Source organism: Histomonas meleagridis (genome assembly GCF_020186115.1).
Source record: "Histomonas meleagridis strain 2922-C6/04-10x chromosome Unknown contig_20, whole genome shotgun sequence".
NCBI lineage: Eukaryota > Parabasalia > Tritrichomonadida > Dientamoebidae > Histomonas > Histomonas meleagridis.
In genome coordinates, this window is record NW_027150805.1 from 49,139 (window position 1) to 65,543 (window position 16,405).

The 16,405-nt window shown below is 33.3% G+C and overlaps 8 protein-coding genes across 8 annotated transcripts; 3 read left to right on the forward strand and 5 right to left on the reverse strand.

The window, feature by feature from the left end:
• Positions 1-20: 20 nt before the first annotated feature.
• GO595_002608 (uncharacterized protein) lies at positions 21-1,151 on the reverse strand (the record flags this gene model as incomplete). Its single annotated transcript, XM_067915537.1, has 1 exon — positions 21-1,151. One exon carries the CDS (start codon positions 1,149-1,151, stop codon positions 21-23), a length of 1,131 nt encoding a protein of 376 aa, XP_067776409.1.
• A 74-nt stretch (positions 1,152-1,225) lies between these two features.
• GO595_002609 (ARM repeat-containing protein) lies at positions 1,226-2,791 on the forward strand (the record flags this gene model as incomplete). The annotated part of the gene is made up of 1 exon (XM_067915538.1): positions 1,226-2,791. One exon carries the CDS (start codon positions 1,226-1,228, stop codon positions 2,789-2,791), a length of 1,566 nt encoding a protein of 521 aa, XP_067776410.1.
• A 2,549-nt stretch (positions 2,792-5,340) lies between these two features.
• On the reverse strand, positions 5,341-6,525 carry GO595_002610 (60S ribosomal protein L3; the record flags this gene model as incomplete). Its single annotated transcript, XM_067915539.1, has 1 exon — positions 5,341-6,525. The coding sequence occupies one exon, from the start codon at positions 6,523-6,525 to the stop codon at positions 5,341-5,343; it is 1,185 nt and encodes a 394-aa protein (XP_067776411.1).
• Positions 6,526-7,198: 673 nt separating this feature from the next.
• On the forward strand, positions 7,199-8,461 carry GO595_002611 (Phosphoglycerate kinase; the record flags this gene model as incomplete). The annotated part of the gene is made up of 1 exon (XM_067915540.1): positions 7,199-8,461. One exon carries the CDS (start codon positions 7,199-7,201, stop codon positions 8,459-8,461), a length of 1,263 nt encoding a protein of 420 aa, XP_067776412.1.
• A 593-nt stretch (positions 8,462-9,054) lies between these two features.
• Positions 9,055-9,888, reverse strand: GO595_002612 (scamp-domain-containing protein; the record flags this gene model as incomplete). Its single annotated transcript, XM_067915541.1, has 1 exon — positions 9,055-9,888. One exon carries the CDS (start codon positions 9,886-9,888, stop codon positions 9,055-9,057), a length of 834 nt encoding a protein of 277 aa, XP_067776413.1.
• Positions 9,889-10,159: 271 nt separating this feature from the next.
• Positions 10,160-10,765, reverse strand: GO595_002613 (Casein kinase II regulatory subunit family protein; the record flags this gene model as incomplete). The annotated part of the gene is made up of 1 exon (XM_067915542.1): positions 10,160-10,765. The coding sequence occupies one exon, from the start codon at positions 10,763-10,765 to the stop codon at positions 10,160-10,162; it is 606 nt and encodes a 201-aa protein (XP_067776414.1).
• Positions 10,766-11,187: 422 nt separating this feature from the next.
• GO595_002614 (60S ribosomal protein L18) lies at positions 11,188-11,748 on the forward strand (the record flags this gene model as incomplete). Its single annotated transcript, XM_067915543.1, has 1 exon — positions 11,188-11,748. One exon carries the CDS (start codon positions 11,188-11,190, stop codon positions 11,746-11,748), a length of 561 nt encoding a protein of 186 aa, XP_067776415.1.
• Positions 11,749-12,708: 960 nt separating this feature from the next.
• On the reverse strand, positions 12,709-14,115 carry GO595_002615 (uncharacterized protein; the record flags this gene model as incomplete). The annotated part of the gene is made up of 1 exon (XM_067915544.1): positions 12,709-14,115. The coding sequence occupies one exon, from the start codon at positions 14,113-14,115 to the stop codon at positions 12,709-12,711; it is 1,407 nt and encodes a 468-aa protein (XP_067776416.1).
• Between the last annotated feature and the right edge of the window lie 2,290 nt (positions 14,116-16,405).

Genomic DNA, 16,405 nt, shown 5'->3' on the forward strand with positions numbered 1-16,405 from the left:
CAAAAAATTATAAATTTTTACTAAAAGTATAGAAGAAGTGCGTCAAACAAAACAAACGAAAGTATCGCAAACAAAACGTGTGAGTTCAGATGCATTCCGTCCTTCGGCCAATTCTTCCTTATCACTATCACCAAGAAGGCCACTATCAGCAACAAAATCGATACTTTGAATATCCGTACGACGTTCGTCATGTCGTTGCTCTTCTCATTTTCCTCATTGTTCTCCGGCGTTTCTTCGCCTCCTTCAGCGTCGCCGCCCAAATCTGTGATGATCTTTTTGATCATTGCCTCGTACGAGTCCTTGATCCCTTTCTCAGTTTGCGTTTGGATAATGTTCTTAAACGTCGGCTGACTTTTCCAGAACATTTCGAACAAGACGCTGAACTCAGTTTTGTTCCCATTATCAACAAAGACAACTTGCACAAGAGGATCAAAGCACTCCGCATACGGAGTTTTACCAAGTTCTGACGTGACCGAAATTATCATTTTCCCATCAAATGTGAAAAAGCGTTGGATCTCACGGACTTTAGTAAGGTTTTTACCAAAAACTGGAACGACAATAAGTTTCAGGTAATTAATGTCACGTTCATCACATGTGTCAAGTTTCGTGAAATCTGATGTATGGACATCTTCATTTCCAGTGGACAAGAAAAAGTCATCCATAAACTCTTTTTTTCGTATTAAGTCAACGACTGTTTGAAATGGAAAGTTCAATGTCTTCTTTACCACTTCTTTAGGATCATTTAATTCTTTATATTCGATAACTTCTTGATTATTTGACGTAAATCCATATAATGGTTGTACGGCTTTATCATTAAGTTGTAGAAGTGTTATAAGTTCTTTAATTGATTCTGCTTCGTGTAATCCTGAAAATAAATATGATCGATTTTTTGTCTTAATTTCGAGGTTATTGACAGCACTTCCAATTCCTTTATCAGCTGCGACTTCTTTTATTTCGGAATAAGTTATATAAATTTTATCATTAGAATTTCCAGATTCAAAATCTATAAATCCTTGATGAAGACATAACGTTGTACTAAGTGATATTTTAGAGATGTAAAAACAATGATATTTAGCAACAATTTGGGAAATTTGTTTATGACTCGAAACACGGAATTCAGAACTCATTTTAGGCGGACGATCATTTCCCATTGAATCGCGGCAAAAAGTGAAAAGGCACTTTTCAGAAATAAATGAACAAGTTTAACATTGATGAGATCAGATCTATGATTACAGCTATCAGAGGCGACAACAAAAATGAACGACTTCACGCGTTATCCAATTTCCATGTTATAGCAAAAGCGTTAGGATCGATACGAACACGGAATGAATTAATTCCATATACACTCGAAACTACAGATCTTGATGAAAAGTCGCTCAAGAAAATAGCAAAAGAATTAGGTATTATGCTTAAAGAAGTTGGCGGTGTTAGTGAAATTCAATGCTTATTTAAAGCACTTAAAACTATCTGCGAAAATGAAGACTCAAGTGTTCGTAACGCAGCAGTTAACTCTCTCATACAAATTGGAAAGTCATTATCATCCGAAGAGTTCAATAAGTCATATTCTCAATTCATTCAAGATATTAGTAAAGACAATTGGTATCCACTCAGATGTTGTGGGGCAACAATTTCATGTCGGTTATACAATCAAATTTCAAAAGATGACAAACAAACATTTCATAAGTTATTTGAAGCATTTTGTAAGGACCAAAGTATTATGGTACGACGTTCATTTGCTCAATCGCTTCCATATCTGATCCAATTCCAATGTCCAATTGAAGTTATTAGTAATATCCTAAAAATATTATCAAAAGATAATTCACCAGCGGTACTTATCGAATTACCAAATACACTTTCTTCACTGCCAAATAGTGAATCCAAGTTAAAACTTGAGATTTGTCAAACAATTTATGGATCTGGTATATGGCAAGCGAAATCAGTCCTTATCACCAACATCGATAAGATCTTTAAACCATCGGAAATATCGAAAGATTTTCTTAAAACCATTTCACAGAAATCTTCATCAGATCCAGTGAGTACTATCCGTGCATCGATCGCTCGACAACTTTCATATATATTAGAAAGTAATTGTTTCGGAAGTTTTGATTCATTCCAAGAATATGTTACATCATTAATCGCAGATCATAATGATGATGTACGTATATCAGTCGCCGAATCTTTAGGCAAAATGAAAAATGCACCTAAAGAATTTATGGATGTTTCATTAACTTTATTACTTAGTGATAGTGAACAAGAAGTTAAAATGGAGGCTTTGAAGAGTGTTGCAGCTACAGGTTTTGCTTTGAAGGCTGCTTCTCAACGTTTAATGGAATTAATTACTATAAGGAATTGGAGAGTTAAACGTGATGTTGCTATGTTGATTCCAAAGATTGCGGCAACTATGGATAAGAATAATTTTAATAATACGATGATGAAGATAGTTAAATCTCTTCTTTCAGATGATGCAAATGATGTAAGAAATGCTACCATCGAAGGATTAAAAGATATTGCTAAAACTTATGGTAATGATTGGATTAAAAGTGTTGTTAAGCCAATCATAGAAGAAATGTATCAATCAAATGATTATCAAATTAGAAAAACTGCAGTGATAGCAGCTATAAGATTGGATTTAGTAAATGATCTTGATGAAATGTTAAAGAAAGCTGTCAGTGATCAAGTACCAAATGTAAGATTAATATTAGCAAAAGAATTACCAAAAGGTTCGAAGCTTTTGGAGTCATTAAAAGTTGATAATGATGTTGACGTTGCTTACTGTGCATCGCAGAAGTAAACAAATGATTTTCCTCTAAACAAAAAATATTTTTTAATTTATTTTGATGTATTTTTGATGCCAAAATTTTGCCACATCAAAATGAAATTCTTTAAATAAAATAAAATAATTTATAAAAAATGTTTAATAAAATTAGAGTTTAACTCATTATTTTTAATGATATCAATTTATTTGTTTTTATTTTGTAACAAAAAAAGAAATTTATTGTTTTTACTTCTGCGTGACCAAAAACGGTTTCCCTCTCAAATTACCATATGATCCCTATAGTTCTCTTTTTATTAAGAATATCAGCAAAAAGTAACGGATATGAACAAGGGGATGTGGTAGTTCCATGGATCAATAAAATAGGACCAGATGATAATCCAACAGAAACATATTTATTTAATTATTTAAACATTTTCAAATATACAGATAACGTTCAGCTAAACACACCAAAAAGAACAATAGGTGACTTTTTAGTAGGAAATTCTTTAGTTGACGTAGGATTCCGATTAATTTATACAAAAGATGAAGAATCCAAAAAATTAGGAAAATTAGATGTCAACAGCATTGGAGATAATAAAATTTCCAATGCAATTTCCAGGAAATTTTGGATACAATTCTTCATTGATGATTTACCAATTTATTACCACATAGGTGAAAAATCAGGAAATGTATCAAAAATATACACAGAATTGAAGTTTGTTATTGAATGTAATGAAAATCAAATTGTTGAAGCTAATATAATTGGATCTAATCCAATCTCTGTTAATTCCAACTCAGAGATTGATATAACATATTCAGTTAAATGGAAGCAGACAACCAAACTATACGCAGATAGATTCAATCGATATAATAATATCAATTTTTCCAATCATTTTGTTCACAAATATTCCATAATTAACTCAGCACTTCTAGTTCTTCTTCTTGCAGCCCTTGTATTCTTTATTCTTAAGAGTAATATTGCACGTGATTATGATCGTTATCAACAAGAAGCAGATTTTGATGGATTTGATTTTGATCGAAGTTTAGAAAATGGTTGGCGTGTTTTACATGGTAATGTCTTCCGTCCACCAAAGAATGTACTTCTTGTATCAGTTCTAGCAGGCGCAGGGCTTCATCTTTTTCTCACATTAATTATCACATCAATTATCATTGATGTGCAAAAAGTGTCAATTCTTACCAATTCACTTTTCGGTTACGGTTTGATCGTTTTTATTTTTACATCACCTTTTTGTTCTTTTATATCTGTATCACTTTCAAGGGCATTTTCATATCAAAAATGGAAACGTGTCTCTATATTTTCTACAATTATCTTTCCTATTATATATATAATCATTAATATTATATATAATATATTTAATACATATAAAATATCTTATATTACATTTATAATAATGATAATGTCGATAGTAATTAATTCAATATTATCATTAATTGGTGGTCTTATTGCCATGAAATTAAAATTATTCGAAGGTAATAAATGCGAAGTATCATTAGTGCCACGACAAATACCACGAAAACCTTTTTATCTACAAAATACATTTATATATCCTATAGTAGGATTATTATGTTCTTCATCAATATTAATAGAAATATATTATATATTTTGTTCCATTTGGGATTATAGTGGAGCATATTCATATTCATATTTAATAATCGTTTTATTCCTTTTAATACTTTCTTGTTCGTGTGCTACGATTTTAATGGTTTATATCTTATTACAAAATGAAGATTATCATTGGCAATGGCCTTCGTTTTGTGCTCCTTCTACAACTGCGTTATTTGTTTTTATATATTCGATTTATTTCATGTTTGTACATACAAAAATTAATGGCGTCGCACAAGTGATATGTTTCATGTGTAATTCGTTAACGTTGTCTTTGATATTGTTCTTGTTGGCTGGCGGAATAGGTTATACTGCTTCAAGCGTGTTCGTACATAAGTTGTATAATGATTTGAAACTTGATTAAAAAGTTTTGTCATCATTTTAGATCAATAAAAAAATAAATGAACTCTTTTATTTGCATTTTTTAATATAAATATAACAAAATTTTATATTTGGAATGAATTCATCATTTATTTATGCTATAATAATATTAATAAAAAAACAATGGGAAAAATTGTGGTTGTTTATTATATCATGCATAAACGAACGAATTATTTTCTTTAGAATCACATTCACAAATGAATCTTCAACAAAATCATTTATCAAATATTTCTAATACAACAAATAGTGAAATAATAACAATTACTCCAATCAAAAATCCAATGAAATTAAAGACCACCACAATAAAGGGATTTGCAGAAACTGTACTTAGAGTTATAAATGTGTAAGACTAATACAATTTTGAAACATCTTGGATTGGACACAACACAAAAAAATACACTTTCAAGACCATTTTACATAGTTCAAAAAACAAACTCGCACATGAAATAAAAATGCATCACCAACAACATATAATACACAACTGTTATAATACATTTTCATTCCCAAATCACCACAAGTTGTAAACTCTATCGGTGATTAACTTTGTCAATTCAAAAACCACATTAAAACTTGAGCACGTTTACTCCTTTTTTTCTGCAGCAACCTTTGAGAGCTTAAGCTTTCCGAGGAACTTGTTACGTTCTTCCTTGGTTTGGAATCTTCCATGACCGAACTTGGATGCAGTATCGATCCATTTGAGGTTGATATCTTCAGTAGCGATTCTCTTTGTGTTAGCGTTGATAGTCTTTCTGAGTGTGATAGTTCTCTTTACAGCACCGCAAACAGATCCTTTGATCATAACGAAATCATTTGTGATATTACCATAATGAGCGAAACCACCCATTGGATTGATGGACTTCTTGGAGATATCGTATTCAGTTGAACCACTTTCATCAAGTTTTCCACCTTCAACAAGTTGGAGCTTGTAGATTCTCTTGTTCATTTCGGTTCTGTGGTGGAAACCATTATTACCAGCGCGTGCAATGGTCCAAAGGACTCTCATTGGATGCCATGGGCCAATACAGGCGACCTTCCTACGACCACGATGTGTCTTCTTCTGAAGACGCTTGCCACCAAAACGATGGATAACACCTTCCCAGCCACGGCCTTTGCCAACGGAGATGAGGTCGATTTGTTCACCTTCGGCGAAAACGTTTCCAACATTGATTGTCTTTTCGAGAAGTTTGACGGCATAGTCAACTTTAGCAGCAACGTCACCACCGTTGATTTGGATTTCGATGAGTTCGGCCTTACGGGAGCCAAGTTTGACAAGTTTTGGTTGGGTATGAGCGATAACACGAACAACTGAGGATTGTTCCTTGATGTCTTGGATACGCTTCTTCATGTCATCGGCCTTCTTGTCGAGTTTACCGAAGGCCTTCTTTTGCTTGGATTGAGCCCAATTCTTGTAATAGCAACGCTTCATTTCTTCACCAACAAAACTGGCCCAGGCAGTTGTAACTGGCTTGAGGCCATGAACTGTTTCTTTGTAACCGATGAGACCAACAACAACCATTGGTGGTGTTTCGATGAGTGTAACTGGTTCAACAGCTTCTTTCTTGTTAAGACGGGAACCTGCACGAACAACTTCACGAACAACGTGTGTCATACCAGCTTTGTAACCAAGGAATGCTTGAAGTTGTGGTGGCTTGGATTGATCATCCTTTGGCCATGACCTGATTCTTCCACGAACATGTGAGGCACGGCCACGTGGGAGAAAACCAAGAGAACCACGACGTGGTGCACTGTACTTTCTGTGAGACATTGTGCAAAAGGAAAGACCAAGCCGCCCAAATTGAATACACTCTCAAATGCAGTAACGGCCGCCGAGTAACCGTTTATTTTATAAAAAAAGTTCATTTTTATAAAAATTAAATGAGAACTCTACGTTCATAAGCTAAATCAATTTTATTTTCACACACAACACAAGGAAATTTATTGTGGCTCTTTACTCTACGAATTTCATTCTAATAATTTTGATTTGGTAAAATGTGAAATCATTATTAACATAAACTAAAACAAAACAATCACTTTCTTAATATATGGATGATTTACATAGCAAATTATCATTTATTCCATCTGTATCCACAAAATATTTGATAATACCGTTTAATTATATATAAAGGATTGTTTGTAAGTATCCCAAGATGATAGTTTCATTTCATTGATAAATCTATTGCAATTAAGTCGGATAACTAAAGCATGTTTACCAGCACAAAATGAACCATGAAATAAATTTTGATTTCCTACATTTGGGTGAAAAACTGGCCATAAATTTTGTATGTAAACGATAGAAATTTGAATCATGAAGACACTGTTTTCTAATAAATTATTCTATCGGCTAATTACAACATCATTGGGGTGGCCTGTGTTCACCTTCTCCGACCAAATATTCCTCAAAATTCAATACACGGAATTGGTCAGTTCACTTTAGAGTGATGCTTGGAAACAAACTCACACTTGCTGATCTTACATCAGAACAACTCGCTGGAAAGCGTGTTGTCATGCGTGTTGACTATAACGTTCCATTCAACAAGGAAGGACAAATCTCAAACAATCAACGTATCACAGAAACAATCCCAACAATCAACGAAATCTTTGAAAAGGGTGCAAAGAGCATTGTTCTTCTTTCCCACCTTGGGCGTCCAATGGGTCGTGTAGATCCAAAATCATCCCTTAAACCAGTTGCTGAACGTCTTCAAGAACTTATCAAGAAGCCAGTTCAATTCTTCAATGATTGTGTTGGTCCAGAAGTTGAGGCAGCTGTTGCTAACCCACCACAAGGTTCAATCATCCTTCTCGAAAACGTTCGTTTCCATATTGAAGAAGAAGGCTCAGGTCTTGATGCCGAAGGTAACAAGATCAAAGCTGACAAAGCAGCTGTTGAAGAGTTCTGCAAGAAACTTACCTCATATGGTGATGTTTACATCAACGATGCCTTTGGCACAGCCCATCGTGCACACGCTTCCATGGTTGGTGTCAAGCTTCCAATCCGTGCAGCAGGTAATCTTATCAAGCGTGAACTTGATGCATTTGTACCAATTCTTGAAAAGCCAAATCGTCCACTTCTTTCTATCCTTGGTGGCTCAAAGGTTACAGACAAGATCAAACTCATCAACAATCTTCTTGATAAAGTTGATGAAATGATCATCACAGGTGGTATGGTTTACACATTCATGAAAGTTGGCTTCGGTGTTGAAATCGGTGACTCAATCTTCGATGAAAAGGGTGCTGAAATCGTTCCACAACTTCTCGAAAAGGCTAAGGCTAAGAATGTCAAACTTTACCTTGCCAAAGACTTCATGTGCGGCGATGCATTCAAGCCAGACTGCAACACGAAGGTCTTCACACTCGAAGAAGGCATTGCTAAGGGTTGGTCTGGTCTCGATGCAGGACCTGCAACAATCGAATCATACAAGGAAGCAATTGCCAAGGCAAACACAATCATCTGGAACGGTCCAGCCGGTGTTTACGAATTCGAGAAGTTCCAAGTTGGTACACGTGCTATCCTTGACGCAGTTGCAGCTGCTAAAGAACGCGGTGCACTCGTTGTTATCGGTGGTGGCGATTGCGCTGCCTGCGCTATGCAATGGGGATACACTGATAAGATCAGCCACATCTCTACTGGCGGCGGTGCTTCACTCCAACTTCTCGAAGGTGGCGAAATGCCAGGACTCACAAGCCTTAGCGATAAGCAATAAACACTTCTTTAAAGAACAATTTAATGGTTTACTTGAAAATAAAAGTTAAATTAACTTCATGCGATGTGTTGATTTGAATAATGCGGTCGGTTGAGTGTGAAATTCATCGTTTGTATGAACGGAAGAAGTGTTCATATTGTTATGATAACTTTACGTAAGATTGGATTGTGTAAATTTGTACTAATTAGTAGAGTTATTATGTTTGGCGATGTCGTTAGGGAAATGACAACTACAACAATGTATAAATCTGGTCTTTGAGAATGTATATGAGTTTTTAAAAAATAGTCTTAGTGATTCATAAAACCAATCTAGAGAAGTTTGCTTTACGTTAGATTTTGATTTGGTCTTTTTCATTTTTTTCAATCAAATTTGCTCTTTCACACAAATGACGCGTGTGTGTGTCATTATTAATTTTTATGTACCACATCTCAATCAAAGTAACAAACATCAAATTTTCTTTTGTTGTTCCAATTGTTTGGAATGTACTTTGTTATCTAATATTTTATATATATCTTTTATAATTAAATTGATTTTTAATTTAAAAAAAATAGAGAAATTTATTCAATGACTTCTTTGGAAACTAAATTACATGATTACTTCTTTTGGAGTGCATCCACAACAATGTTTGTAAGTGTCCTTTTCATATCGTTTTGTATGTCAGCTCCTTGTTCTGTTCCTTTGTAATAGCTCCAAAGTGACATAAACAACCTAAAGTGTAAATATGTTGCTGCTCCAAGTCCTAAAGTTACGAGCAAAGAAAATATTCCAATTACGGGGTGCCCCGAAACAAATAATGAAATCATTGTAATCAAACCGCAGCTTCCACTGCTCTCAAGGCCTAATGTAAGGATGCCTTCAAATAGTATAGTGATCCCTAAGAACAAAAAGATCTTCATGTATGCGATCGTTGTCGGTGAAGAATTTTTGAGCGTATTATAGATTGTAAGAGCATCAAAATCAATGGCCATTGGTACTACAAGGAAAAAATATAACGTGGAAAGAGCTATCTTGGAACCAGGTGAGTCTGTGGCTTCGCCTGCACCAAGAAGAAATAGACAACTAAGCCAATTTAATGCAAATGAAATAAACATAACACACCATGAAAATAATGCATTGTTAACATACTGACGGAGCTCTAATGGAACTTCTTCAATGTCAAAATGAACTAAAGGATAAAACTTTGGAAAATTAGGTGGTTCCTCAAAAGTTCCTGTTTCTTGTGCAATGCTAAGTTGTGTGGCTTGAGAATTAAGTTGGGCTTCAAGAATATTTAAGCGCTGTTCGTAAGCACGAATTTCTTCATCGTCATTTTCATCAATTATCGGATCTGCGCCTATTGTAGTAAACTTTGTGTTCGGTCGTTCTTCTTTGATTTCTGCATCTTCTTCAAATGGTGAATAAGCATCAAGAGGGTTATTGTCGCTCATTTGACCAAATTCAGGCCTTTAACGTTTTTTTTTAATTGAAAATTTTGACAAATGATAAAATTGTCCAAAATTATCACTTCTTGTAGATAGTTTTTTTAATTATCCATAACTAAAATTCCAACAACCAAAAAGATTTACTTTTATCATTTTTTAATGGAAAAAAATTGTAGATTAAATCCTTAATTTTATCAATTTTTAACAAATACACTTATCTGAAAGTCAACTAAAGTTTTAAATAAAGATACAAGTGTTTATTCATTAGCAAGAATCGTTAATTATCACCATTATCTTCAGGGTCGATTTTGAATCCAAAAAGTCGGACATCTGTCTGAATCATTTTTTTGTTTTTTGTTATTTCAGTATAATTTTGAAGGAATAATAATACCCAAGAAGGCCCAAAATATGCACCATCAATTGACTTGCAAAAACCTTCAGAAGGAGCATATGTTTCTTCGCAACAAGGGCAAAACATTTGGAGAGTTGCTCGATTTGGCTCTTCGTATTGACCAAACGGAAGACATTGGAATCCATTGCAATTTACACGTGGACATGTTTCAAACTCGTGGTGTTGATACTTTTTATGCATTTCTTTCAAAGCAGATGCTGTTAAAAGATACCGTGAATGAAGGAGTCCATAAAGCTTGATTGCCGAATTTTCCAGGTTAATTGGCCATTCTGCTGGTCTTGCAGGGTCTTCTTGAGCATAGTATGGGCTTCTGATCATTTCTAAAGCAAATTTATATTGTGAACCAACTTGTTGGCGTAATCCGTAAAGATTGAAACTGTCTTGAAGAAAGCTAAGTGGAATTTTAGTGAAATAACGCCCCTGGGGCTGGCTTGTGAACCAATCAACCCAAGTTCTACTGCAATGAGACATTGTTGCAAACGAAGGTAATTAATAAAGTACTCAATACCAAAGCAAACAAAAAATTATCGTCCTCGGTGTAAATATAACAAAATGTAAAAGTGCTAATCCACAGACTTCTCAAATGGCCAATTGAGAAAACCGAATAACCCTAAACATAAATTTTATTTCATTTTTTTACTCATTCTTATTTCTTTTTTAATAAGTAAGACACAGAAATACATTCTTATTGTTGATGCTGTTTATTCAAGGTTTCCTTACTCATTTTGAAATTGTGTTTTATACCTAATATTTTCCTCGCTAGTGCTAGTACTTTTAAGTTTCTATTACAAAAGGGATATCTCTTGTTTCTTGATTTAAAAATTATAGAGAATCAAATAGAGTTTATAAACAAACATAGTGAAATCTGACGGTTATGGTCTTTCCTTTTCGAAATGGGTGTTGATTTAGATCACCGTGTTTCCCGCAAATCAAGGAAGACTCCAAAGTCAAAAAATGTTCAATTGAACATGCTATTTAGACTTTATAGCTATCTTGCTCAACGCACAGGCAACGATTTTAACAAAAAAATTGCACACCGCATGTGCCTCTCTAATACAAACCGCCGCCCCTACTCACTTTCCCGCCTTGCTGTTGCTCTTAACGGTAAAGAGGATGATACAATCGCTGTAGTTGTTTCAAAGATTGTTAATGATGAACGTCTTTTGGTCGTCCCTAAGATGAAAGTTGCTGCCCTCAGATTCTCAGAAACAGCCCGCGCTCGTATCCTTGCTGCTGGAGGTGAAGTTATCACATTTGATCAACTTGCACAACTTCGTCCAACAGGAGAAAAATGCCTTCTCCTTGAAGGTGATCGCAAACGCCGCGAAGCCTGCCGTCACTTCGGTGCTGCCCCTGGTGATGATAATAGCAAGACACGCCCAAAGGTTCGTGCTCATGGCCGTAAGTTCGAGATGGCTCGTGGTCGTAGGAAGTCAAGGCTCTACCACGTCTAATAAATTTTCTTCTTATTTATGAATTTTCAATTCTTTGACTATAGTCCCCACAAAAAACGAGTCCACCCATTTATATCTATCGTTTTTGTTCAACGAAATTTCTTAGAGAATTGTGAGAGCCTTTCTTTCCGTATTGAATTTTGATTGCGGTTCTTAATTTTGACGGTTAATTCTGATTGTCTGATCGGAAATAACTGATTGAAAATGCATGATCAGAAAAAATTATCAGTTATAAAATTTGTTTGAGAAAATAATGAAATCAAATAAAGCAAATGGAATATTAGAAATAGACCTCCTTAATGCTAAGGATCCACCACATAAAAAAATGGGGAAAAGAGAGTTCATCAAGAAATTAGTCGAAGAAAATACACAATTAAAATCAATTATCTCACAAATGGTTCAAAGCATTACAGCAATAGAAACACAGAACAAAACTTTAATGCAACAATTAAGCTTTTTTAATAACATGAATTCTCCATTAGAGAATAAAGAAAACACTTCTTTTTCATCTAATGACACTGAGACTAATTTACAAGAAACAGAGAAAGATACATGCGATAAAAATCTTTAAATCTTTAAATATTTAGAATTTATGAATAAAATATACTAACACTTTTATTCTCAGTTCTATGCTTATTGGAAATTTTTAATAAAACGAAATAGAAACGTGTCTTGCACAAGTTTAAGATTTATTCTTAAGTGATTTCTTCATAAAAAGTACTTTTTGAGCGTGATCCCACAAAATTCAATTGACTTTTTGTCACTTTTATTTCAAAAATTTTATGTAATGTTTCACTTTCTAATCATATGATGCAATTTTACATCATGTTAATTTTCAGTTGATCGACCATAGTTGAAGTGAAATGATTAATTTTTAGATAATATTGATCTGATTTTCATAATAATCGTCCTAACCGCTGAGAAGAAATTGTCAATTTTTTAGCAAAGTTTGATAAAAATTCAAATCAATTTATTCATATTTGTTGGCTGCCTAACAGAAAACGCCTTTTTTTGGAGAACATTTGTATTTTCGTTATTTTTTGCAAAATGAATCTTTTTAGTTGGCTGTATAGTTTTTGTCTTTTTCTCAGCTTCTGTCTGTCTTGTAGAAGATATCTTCTTAGGTTTGATTTCGTCCATTTGAACATGTGAAAGTTGTTCAATGTATGGTTTCCCATCCCATTCGAAATCTGTTCCATGTTTTTGTTTATAATCCACCAAAAGCTGATAAATCTTTTTTTCAAGCCTTGGAAGCACAACTTTATATCTTCTACGTGCTTTTTCTTCACGAATCAATTGCTGTGCGCATCCTCTTTCACGTGACATTAATCTGCTTGGGTCATTAGTTGCGGCTTCCATCGCATAATACTCACTAAGAATTGATTCACGCTGATTTATCGATTCAAGAATTGGATGCCATTCAACAGAAAGTTTTTTAAGCCGAATTATTTCCGATTCAAGAAAATTAAATTCCTCAACTTTCTCATTTTCAATTGATTTAGGCTCAAATCGTGGTCGAGATTCATCAGCAATATGAAGGAGATTCCAGTATTTCTCAACTTCTCGCCTTTGAGCCGCAATTAACTCTGGAAGTTTCTCATCTCGAAGCTTAGAAAGTTTTTCGACTTCGCGATTACATGACATAAGTACATCATCACCAAGTGTTGAATGTTCAGAAAGAAATTTCTTTCTTTCTGATTCACCAATGTTTAAAAGATCCCAAAGATGGGTTATTGTAATTGCTACCTCAGATATTTCTTTAGTTCGTTGATCTTTCTTTTGTTTATATTTGGTTGCTAACGAACTTAACGATTCAATTATTGATTTGGAACATAATGTCGAATTCATGATTTGAGATTCCTCTGGACTAAGCTTTGTATCCATTTCTTTAAGCAGCTTTTTAATTCGAGATTTCAGTTTTGTGATTTCTGAAACATTTTCCTCTTTTTCCTTCTTTAATAATTCAATTTTAGATCTGAAACGATCAACTCGTTCTCGAGTAAAATCAATTTCACCAAGTTCGTAAAATTCACCTCTTTCTTCTACAGGAATATCTAATGAATCGAAAAGTTCATTTGCAATATGAATTAGATTTTCGATTTTTTGAACTCTATCTGCTATAACATGTTGGAAATTTGTATACTCTCTTTTAGAATCTTCAAGTTGCTTTATTAAACCAGATGGTTGAATGGGAGAAAGTTGTTCATTGATATCTGTTTCTGAAATTCCAAATGCTTTCATTGCTTGACGATGTTTACTATGAATTTCTTGAATTTCTGAACGTATTTCTTGACATTTTGTCATCAACTTTGCAATAAAATCTGAGTAAATGGCTTGAATCTTATCGGTCAAACTATCAATTTCCATTTTCTTTTGTGTTTCATCCAGTCCAAGTTCATTCCAAAGTGTTTGAACAATTGGTGCAATTCGTAAATCAAAAAGATCCTCTATGTTTGATTCAATCATTTGTTTCTTTTTTTAAACGTATGAGATTTTAACGTCTTTTCTGGGTTTCCAACAGAAGGGACCGTTTAGATGGATCCAACTGAACTAATTCTTTCAACTAGTTTCATAATCTGAAAGTTTTATCGACATTGGCAAATTTATTAGGTTTGCTTGTTCTTACAGATGGTAAAGAACCCTTCCCAAGTATTTACTTGGTGGCCAATTGGAGAAAACTTTTGTCTTTTTAACATCTAATTTTTAGTAAACATTTTGTTATTTTGGGACAACCCGTTATAAAAAGAATATGGATTATAGAAATCAATATTAATACTAGAAATTTGGGATTCTGTCCCAAATTCCAAAAATAATTAAAGGCCTACTTTCTATGAATGATTATTCAAAGATGAGAAATTTTACAATAAACTTTATGAAATTTCATGTATACACACGTGTATACACTTCCCCAAAGAATACGAACGAAAAACATTTAATCATCCATCATATACATGTAATGTTATCAACATTCTGGCATTTGTTTGTAGTGGATATCCACTCAAAATTGGAATTATCATTCAGAACTATGATGAAATTCGATTAAATGTTGGATTTAAGATTGTGTTATTAACTAATATAATGACAGTATCATTACACCAAGTTATATCATTTCCATTTTATATGAAGATGACACGAAACTTTTATGCGACTTCTTTGATGAAATGAATAACTTTGCAACAGCGACACGAGTTATATGGCCATTACTCTGGTACATACCTGATATGTCTAATGAAGGCATATTCATTAATACATATTACGAAGAAGATCAAACATTCATCATTCGAAGAAACGAAATTTATTTAGTGTTTTTTCCTCTGATTAAAACACTTCAAGATTTACACTGAAACTGAGTACATTTCTGTTTTATCCATTTTACATGCGAGTGCTAAAACTTTCATGTGTTATAGCACCTAATCAAAACAATTAAAGCAAGCGCATGCTAGCTTTGCCATATTAAAGGCAGCGATCAGATGGAGTAATAGCGAGGAATTAATAAAAAAAAAAATGTAAATTTAAAATTAAATTCGAGAAGTCATTGACGCAATGGAATAATAATGAAACATTTGAACTATTAACGAACTATGAACAAGGCTGAGTTGGCTGAAGGTGAGAGAAGTGGCGATAAAGCAGAAGCAAAACAGATTGGTGTATAATGGCGCGAAAGTGGTAAAAAACGGCCAAGAATATAATATAGAACAACGGTGCAAAAATGCATCAAATGTTGTGGACGCATTAATTACATCGCTTTAAAGCCTCAATTTTTCAATGGTTAATGAGTATATTCGCACTTTGATAAAATTTAAAAAAGATAATAAAATTCTAAATAAATCAAATGTGTTAAGGAAATTCAAAGTTATTAATAGAAAATGAACTTGAGAAAATTCATTTCGGAATTATGGAATTTGTTTATTGCATTCGACTGGAAATTATGGGCTGTAATAGTTATAAGAAAATTGGTTCCAACAATATATTCAACAAGTCGAATTTATTTTCTTGGAAATTTTGCTGATGATTCATCTTTGAGTATTGCAAGTCAACTTCAATGGTTAGGATTAATATTTGAATTTGTAGAAGAAGGATTTATAAATACATTATTTTTTGTATTTGGAAAATCAAAAAAAGATCTTGGTAATAAGATTAGAGGTGGCTTCTTTATTGTTTTATTAGTTTATCTAGTTATTCTTTTTTTTAATAATGTTTTTTACTGAACCACTTGTAAAACTTATGGCTCAAAGATATGATTTAATTGGTGCAACTATTCATTATGTTAGATTTGTATCTATTTCTTATCTATTTTCAATAATGCATAAGTTTTGTTTAATTCCTTTGATTATATTAGAAGAAAATAAAAGTTTGTTTATTACTTTAATTATTCAAATGATAACCACATTTCTTTGTGACTTGTTTTTAGTAACTGATTTTAATTTTTCAGCTAAACTTGGTGCAAAAGGAGTTCCAATTTCTAATATCATTGTGAATATCATACAATTATTTATAGCAATTGGAATTTTACATTGTTATCATTATCCTATTTTTAACTGTGAGAAAATATCGTTTACTTGGGTAAAAGAATGGGGTAAAGTCGGATTATTTGCAGGATTAGAATTACTTTGTAGAAATATTTCTTTCTCTCTAATGATTGTTCGAATGATTAATA